The sequence below is a fragment of the Mugil cephalus genome, chromosome 14, assembly GCF_022458985.1.
Source record: "Mugil cephalus isolate CIBA_MC_2020 chromosome 14, CIBA_Mcephalus_1.1, whole genome shotgun sequence".
Taxonomy (NCBI): Eukaryota; Metazoa; Chordata; class Actinopteri; order Mugiliformes; family Mugilidae; genus Mugil; species Mugil cephalus.
Window position 1 is genome coordinate 16,395,125 of NC_061783.1, and position 8,959 is coordinate 16,404,083.

Sequence of the window (8,959 nt, forward strand, 5' to 3'; positions counted from 1 at the left end):
GGGTGGCCGTAATGTCTTCTTTACTAAAATATGTTGGATTCATGTTAATGTAATGTAATGTAATGAAAACTTTTAAAATTTAATGATTTTACAAACCCCCGCAGTACCTCCACGGACCCCCTAGGGGTCGCGGACCCCCTGTTGAAGACCGATGCCCTGACACCACCGTACTCACTACATCTTGCACAAGTTTAAAAAAGCAAGAATATATGAATCTGTGGATTATTTGAATAACTTAGTATTGAACACACAATAGTGAGGTAGAATTATACATGGCATTAGTTTAACATAAAACACAATTTTATACAATATATACACACAGTAGTGATCCCTGCTCCATCCCTGTTTTAGAGCGTACTATCTGTGCCTCTAATTATTCTAGTGTTTGTCTAGTTTAGTGCTAATTAGGAGATTTTTCTTCTTACTTTAAATTTTGCCTCAACACAAACTGCAAATACTGACGTTATAATAAACCACGCATGCAGGAAAAAATTACCATAACTCTGGAAACTCTGGAAAAAGATATTATTCGGAAGATTTAGTGCAATGACTCTGAATAACAACGGCAGTTAAATGCAACTGATGCCGATCTAAAAATAAAACAAAAACAGTGTATTAAGCACACAGTAGTGCCTTTATGGAGTGACTCTAATTATTCCTGGCTCCTGTTGACGTTTGCTCGTCATTTTTGGCAGCACTTTTTTGCATCCTGGCCTAATCAGAGCTCTTTAATGTGCATCATTTTTGCCTCAGTCTCCTGACTGAGCTGTCAGCTGTCAACTCTGTTGCTCCTCTGAGTTTGTAAAAAAAAATTGAGCTTTGATTACAACTGCACCCCCCACCCCCCTCTCTCTCTCTCTGTCTCTGTCTTTGTTTCTGTTTTCTGCTCTTTCATCAGATAGCAACGGCCTGAGCGAATGTTCCTGTGACAGCGTTGCCTTGAGACAGAAGGTGGCTGCACTGTGAATGTGAGGAAAAGAGAAAAGAAAGAGATTGCTTCCAGATTGCCCAGGCACCAAAAAAGAGACACTTTTTTCATTTCCTACCTGGCCTACGAGAAAAAAAAAAAAAAAAAAAAAAAAAAAGCGGAGAAAAAAAATCAAGGAGGCAAGGAGTGCTGAGGAAGGAGGGAATGTGGAAATTGCTGGGCACAGTGCAAAGAGGTGAAATTGTTTAGTCTGGGAACCTGGCTGAAGGGCTGGGCTGAAGCTTGAAAAGTTTCTCAAAGAAAATTCTCAACCAAGTTAAAAAAAAAAAAGAAAAAAAAGGAAAAAATAACAAAATAACTTAAAAAAAAAAAGGTTGAATGCGCAGGTAGGTGATGAAGTTTATTTTGTAATTAGAAAAAGGGGAGTCAAGTTTGAGATACACACAGAGATTGTCTTCCTCAGATATTAAGCTACAGTTTCTTTTCAGTCTTTTTTATGTTCTAGTGTTAAATCTTAGTTTTCTAGATATATTCAAAAACAAAGTGTTTTTTCTTTCTTGAATCTTCATGGCCTTAATTTGAAGGGCGCCAGAAACTTTTTACAGAGTTACGTCTGACGTCTGGTTCGGGTGGGGCGGGGGGAGAAAAAAAAAGAGCAAACAAAATCCGTCTCTTGGACCACATGGAGGGTACAAGACACTGGATGAGTTGTTTTAAAGAGGAAAACAAAACAAAAAAAAAAAGAATCTATCACATAAGCTGTACAGATTTAATAGACAAGAGCTTTTTCTTTTCTTCATTAGAAGAAAACTTTGATAATTATTATGTCAGAGGTAACTAAGTGTCAGAAGAAAACTAAATGTCTGTTGGGGAAAAAAAAAAGACTCGCGGGGGGGATGAAGCTTTGAAGAGATTTTTCACAATGAGGAAAAAAAAAGTAAACATAAGAAAACATGCTGCATTGTGGATGCAGTCTGTTGCAAAATGCTGAACATGTTTTTTATTATCATTATTATTTTACATGGCAAAGTTGCTGTCAATGACATTAGTGCTTTTTATCTGCCACATTTTACCTTTTTTATGAGCTTTAAGATGTTTTTAGCCCGCTTTGCTTGTCACTCCGCAAAAAGACGAAAAAAGACGACGAAAAAAAATCATAAAACTTTAAAAAAAAAACATACACTTCAGAAATAATTCTGGCAGTAGAACAAAAACAGTAGATTCAGTAGGAGCTTATGGTTTAAACCAATCAGTGCAAAAGCAATAGAAGAAATTGTTGACAATTTCTGTAGTCTTTCCTAGTTGTGGATCAAATGCAGCCCATGGATGGCCATTTTTATACCAAAGATGAAGAGACACTCTGAAACAGAGTTTTGTTTTGTTTTTGTTTTTTTTTCCTTTTCATTTTTCAGTTTGATTTTGTTGTTGTTGATGTTGTTGTTGATGATGATGATGTTAATGTTGATATTGTTGTTGATGTTGTTGTTGCTGTTGTCGTCGGTTTTTTGTTGTTTTTTTATTTGACCTTAATGGCCGGACCAGTCCTTACTATCCTTCCTGACATGTTCCTCACACCTGGTTTTAGATCATTTCTCATGGTTGTCCGAGCTGTCACACACACACACACACACACACACACACACACACACACATACACACACATACACACATACACACACATTTCTGAACATGCAAACATTCACTAACTCATGCACACACACACACTTCAGACAGTATTTAAACGTGTGGCACAACCGTTCTACCGAAAGTCCTTTTTCCTTTCCTCGCCTTCTCTTCTCTTGTGTTTCGTCCCTCCTGTGATGCTTTCACACGACATGGGAGCATTCCTCCTCTCTCAGATCCTGCAGGGATAACTTTAGGAAACAGATGGGGGAATGTTGCTAGCTACGCTCCGTGGTTGTTGATGCATTGCTTCCAGCGTTGTCCTCATTCCCGTCTGTCTGTCTGTCTGTCTGTCTGTCTCTTTATCTCTCTGATCCAACCATAACTAACTCAACTATTTCTCAGTGCACTAAGCTTCAGTGGGAATCTCCCTGCTGCTGTTTGATCTTACGTTAATCTCTGTGTCATCTCGACGTACATCGTTTTTTTTTTTTTTTTTTTTTAATATTTATGTGCTCAGAATACCAGATGAGTCTCATTTGCTGCATATTGTATATGCAGGTAAGTTGTTAAGTCACAAAAAAAATGGATTCTTTAGCAATGATTGCATAAACTTTAGGGCACTTACCGGCACTTACCCAGTGTGTTTGGCAGCCGAAGCCCATTCAAATAACTTTTAGAGCTCGATAAAACACTTAAATGAACAGTTAGAGACTTTAGACGTTAGAATTTCAATGGCATAATGGATTTAATGGTTAAAATAAAAAAAAAACTACAACCAGCAGTTGATTAGCTTAACTTAGCACAGGCTCCATCCAATGGTAGGGTCTCTAAAGCTCACCAACTAACATATTATATACTGTATAATGGTTAGGTGCTGGACCACTGACTTTTGTTGTAACTGAAGTTGACAGGCAACAAAAGAGATGTTGCACTCATTCCTTTAAAAGACATTAAAACAGAAGCAGAGCTGACTACTAAACTAATGCAGCTTTGCTTCATTATCAGCTTGCATCGCAAAACTACCCTCTCCACTGGATTCCGTCACTGTGACACGTAGGAGGAATGGAAGACTGTGTGCTGAGGACCGGCCGTCTTGAACGCACCCATGGTCGTTTATTCAGTATCAGGTCAGCACACCTGTTGGACCTAACCGGGCTCCTCACCGTCCGTAACGAGACGCCGATGGCAGCTCCTTCCTCGACCCCGCCGCTGTCACTTACACCCGCGGCCGTCACAATCGGTTGCACAAACGACCCCTCGTCTCATCTGATCCGGCCTTTCCACCCCCTGAGCTGCGTGAGGTTTTCAGTGACTTCATCTCTGAGAATTGTCCCCGTGGGACAACGGACATCTCTGCCCGCATTACAGCAGCCTGTGTGTGTGTGTGTGTGTCCGCTCCGATCACCCATGCCCTCCTCGCTCTGCCCCAACCGTGGTTCTCCAGCACTAAAAAGACCCCTGCTTCACTGGCACTATTAGCGTGCCATGGCCAAGCCAGGCTCCTTTGCTCTCATTTTCCCTGGCTGTCATTCTCCCCCTGTCTCTCTCTCTCTCTCTCTCTCTCTCTCTCTCTCTGAGGCTTCTTCTCTTTATTGGATGGTGCAGAAGCAGAACCACAAACCAATTTCAGTCACTCTCGCAATGAGGCTTGACGGGCCCAATTTGTCTCCCTCCGGGGCAATAGGATCCACTCCAGTGTCCCTCAAAAGACCCCTTTCTTCCAGACAGAGAGGGAGCTTTTTGTTTGCTGACAATTGCAATTGAGCTCCTGCAGTTCATGTGACTCATTCAAATCCAGTGCCACTGATGGCGCGCACAGTACAGGCGGCCTATGTCATCGGGCGTTGGTTGATGTTTCGTAAGTTAACAATCAGCTTGTATCGAGTGCCTTTTCACAAAGCTTCCAAATGATTCCAAAGGATCTGTGTAGTGGTTAATAAGGCAAACGGTACGGAAGAGGCTGTTAAAGAGGGTGTGCTGAGGAAACACTACGAAATATCGAAGCTACTCTCTGGTGCTAAAGATGAAGTCGTCCCGGGCGTCTGCCTTCAAGTCCCTGAAGCGAACCGCCCCGTCAGAGCGCCACTTTTCATTTAAATTTTCCTCATTCACACCCTAAATGCTGTAGATTCTCGTCTTCCATCCGTCGGCGGAGGTCAGAAGCCACATGTGTCATTCAGGCTGCCTCTCAGCGACTGTTCAGCTGTTTATTGTCCAATCAAATCAACACATGCCGCCTTCCCTTTCATCCAATCTGCAGCTCTACATCTGCTTTCGCTCGCCCCAAGGCAACGATTTGCTCTTATCTCCCGATGAACAAGTCTTTTCCACATCTTTAACAGCTAACAACTGTTGGGTTTTAGGGCTCCCTGGGTGTCCCAGCGCTGCTCATCTCTTCATACTTGTTACGTGAAGTCATTGCGTCCCTGCATCGTGGCCATTTTTAAGTGTCCTGATGAGACAACAGAGCTGCTACGTGATAACTTTTACCAGTTTTAAGCTAGTGTGTGTGTGTGTGTGTGGCCGTGTGCATGCGTGACGTGTTTTTCTTAATGTTTCAACTACAGTGTAGCTAAATCCAGTCCTCTAGACTTTTACAGTTGTTGTTTTATAGAGTACGGAAGACATTTTGAAGCTTAATAGGACTCATAATGCAGGAGTTGCACATCAGAGAGCAGAGCATCGTACAAATGGCGTGGGATTCAGTAGTAATGGCGTTATGGGAAATAGGGTTACAAATAGCCATGGGATTATGGAAAAATGCACAACACAGAATGTCAGCTCTATTTTGCTAATGGAGATTCAAGAACGAAAAAAAAAGAGGCAGGTGTTTGCTCCGAGTGCACGCCACCAAAATGTCTTATAGAGCTGAGAGATTGCCCAACAAAAAGAAATGGCTTTTTCTTAATAGCACAATGGCATAATGTACCTTTTCAGAATACAAATACAGTCTTCGAAAGTGTACAGAAGGCATGCCTGCAATTTTAAGGAGGCTGTTGCAGAAATCTGCTCCCAGTCAGCCCATGTGTCAGCACAAAGCAGCTATACCGGGAGAGAAAGCGGAAGAAAGGAAAGAGAGATCATTAGCTCCTGTTGCCGGGCAGAAGGGGCCCTGAAGTTTCTGTCTTGGTGCAGCAGTGGGCTCCCTGTGCGCGACTCCAGGAGGTGACCAGCATGACCCCTCACTAATTAGGAGCTCATTCTTCTCCTCTCTTACTCCATCACGGCAACACAGACACTTCCCCCTGTATAACCGCCGCTCATCACTTCGTACCTTACTCAGTCCTGAGTTTTGGATTCAACATGCCTCGAGTTTGGTTTGTTCTCCTGCAACAGATCTGCAGAACCTACACAAGCGGCCTCCACCGTCGAGCCTGCGTACGCTGGTGTGTCTGTACCGCTGTAATGCCGGGAGGGAGAGTTTTCTGTGCTTCTGCAGTCTTGTGAGAGACACGGACGAAGAAATACCTTTCAGACGAATCAGAGCTGTTGCAGTCAGCGTCGCTACTGCGCTGTCATTTTCATCGTTTAAGTCCTCGGTCTTCATCTTCCTTAATGTCCACCTTAGAGAGCCTTTGGCCTTTTCTGCAAATTTGTGAAATAACCGTCTCCTCATTTGTGGAAAGTGATGAACCCAGTGTTGGCTGCACACAAACAGGCTCCTGGATCCTAGACGAAGCTGCTGCGTTGTCGCTCAGCGGGTTGCAGGGTTGCTGTCTGTGTTGTCATTCTGATCTCTGAGAACACCCGGTCTCTGCTGCCGCTGCTGCTGCTGCTGCTTTAACACTTGTCTCTGCTCAAAGGTCCAGAGGAGACTATTTGCTTCCATAATCCCCCAAAAGTCAAAGTTTATGCAATCATTTGCGAGCATTTAATATTTCACCCGAAAACATATTTTTGCGATTAAACATTTACCTGTCGATGTCGTATTTATGGTGTGATGCAGTAAAGATGACTCATCTGATGCCCCGATGAAATTCAACCTCTTCTATTTGACGCATTAAGAAGGGAAAAGCATTTTAGATTTAAGCCAAATTTGATTTTCAATCTCTCCCGCACTCTCTCCAAGGTAACTCTGATCTTCTGTGAACTTACCTGAAATACAAATCTAGAGACTTCACCCTCATCCTGATTTCCTCCAACGTTAGTCTTTCAAGGCAAGGTGCTTATTTCACTGCCCTTTTAAGAAAAAAAAAACTCCTCTTTCAATCCGTCCCCTCACTCACCACCTCTCACAAATCACTGCCGCCATCCCTGAACCTGACACGCTCGAGAAAGTCATTTATGTGCTGTGGCTTCCTCGCTGTCACAGGAGTAAACTCATTAGATGTATTACATGTCATATCTCTGTCGCGAGGCTCGTGTGGATTCATCATTTGTGAGCGAGCCGTTCCACATTGATTCTTGTGTGTTGGGGTAAAAAAAAAAAGAAAAAAGAAAAAAAAACAGCAGTTCAGAGTTACTCTCGCAGACTGTCTCTCACAGCAGAGTGTAAAGGAGAACCGTGGCTCAATAACTCATCACAGAGTCGCACATTTCGCACATTCTCCACGCACATAATTCCTCCCATAAGCACGAGGCCCTGTGCTTTTTAATTGATGCTCCGGTCCACCTTTGATGAGAGCTATTGATTGGCTGCACAACCCCAGGAGCCAGCCAGCCAGCCAGCCAGCCAGTGCAGGCCTCGTGGAGTTCAAACGTCTCCCAGAGAAATACTGAATCTCACCATCGCTAGGAAACGGCCGACCAAATTATCTCGAGATAGCCAGTGAATAAAGTGTGTTAGGCGTGTGACTCATCGAAACAGATAAAAAGGAACTATTTATTAGGACAGCAGAGCGGTTTTTAATTTCTTGTTAATTTTCTCTCTCTCTTTTTTTTTTGGTTGTTTCTGTTTGTTTGTTTTTTCCTCTTTCCTTTGTTTCAGCGCCGAGGAGGACATGGTCACGCCTCACACACGCTGCTCAGTGTGTGTGATATTTGAGAAATTATCTGTACATCTGTGGATGTTAGGATTTGACTTGGGTTTTATCAGTTGTTTTTTTTTCTCTCTCTCTCTCTCTGATGAAGCTTTCAATAAAAAAATATGGAAAAAAAGAAAAGCACGCCGGAGTTCGAGTATCCTTCATCCCTGCCTCACAAGTGATTGTGTTTCATTACAGCTAGCTGTTTTCCTGTCCTCAGGCAATTATTATTATTATAATTATCGAGACATTTGTTATGCGCCGAGCATCCTCTGACAAGCACACAGAACACATCATCTTCCCCGTAGCCTTTTATCTATATGACTAAATTGCAGTGGGAATCAAGAGGAAGCCCTGTTATTATCATCCGGGCTGATGGCACCTGCTGCATGTTGACCTTGGGCTCTCACATCCTCTCATAATTACAGCCTTCACAAATGGAGCTAATGCCCCTCTATGGGATTCCCCCCATCACTGCTCACATGCACTTGATTGGGTGTAAAGTGGTCATAATCAGAAATGGAGGAGTCTGCTGGAGGAAGGAGTGGATCGATGGCAATCAATCTTCCTCTTCACTCTCATTTAGGCCCAATCAATGGCTGTCCTTGTCACCTCCTAGGACGCCTTTACCGTCGATACCGCATCTGCACGGGAGCCGCTGCCCGAGGCGTCTCCGAGATCCAGGCAGCGAGGCCTGGCCCGCCAGAACAAAGCACCTCAACGGAGAACAATCATCGACTGGTGAACCAGTCCGTGCACTTGAATGCGCGGGACTCGTTGCATCTGTGAATAATACGGACGAGCCCCGGTGCTCGGCGAGGGATGACTGTTGATGTGGTGCATTTACAGCAATTTAAAGCATTTTATTATTGGAGAAGCCCCCCTCTGAGGTGCCATAGTTTTCTCCACTACACATTGCATGCCTGGGAAACGGCTATATATATATATATATATATGTATATGTATAAAAAATCCACTGGGTTCCTTTATCGAGTGAAATGCCACAGATTTGATCTCGCTGCCTTGGAGCCAAGCAGCCTCCTTATCTGGACTCATAGAGATGTAGCAGCTGAACACCACAAGGGTGCAGCATACCAACACAGATGTTATCTTGTGTGGGGTGTGTGTGTGTGTGTTTCACAGAGGAGCGAGATACACACACAAGGCACATGCACCCACCACCACCACCACCACCACCACTGGATACAGATCAAGGACATCTCCACTGAGGAGTGGGGGGCGAGGGAGGGTGTTCAATATGACAACACGACCAGCTTTCCCATCAAGCCATCTGCTGAATATACATACGTACGAGGATTAGGGAGGGAGAGCCGGGACATGCAGAAAATATATCTGTCCTACTTGCGGTACAAATAGTGTGATTGATGTGCATGTATATGGGATAAATGCACTCCGGTGGATCCTGAATGCTTCATTTGGT

At 43.6% G+C, this 8,959-nt stretch overlaps 1 protein-coding gene across 3 annotated transcripts in view; it reads left to right on the forward strand.

The window, feature by feature from the left end:
- rbms3 (RNA binding motif, single stranded interacting protein) overlaps positions 1-7,659 on the forward strand; it is a 253,458-nt gene extending 245,799 nt beyond the window's left edge. For all 3 annotated transcript variants that reach the window (XM_047604581.1, XM_047604585.1, XM_047604582.1), the window contains one exon: positions 899-7,659. In XM_047604581.1, coding sequence (XP_047460537.1) covers positions 899-902 — 4 coding nt within the window. In that variant the 3' untranslated portion in view covers positions 903-7,659. The remainder of the gene's footprint in view (positions 1-898) is intronic.
- Positions 7,660-8,959: the final 1,300 nt, after the last annotated feature.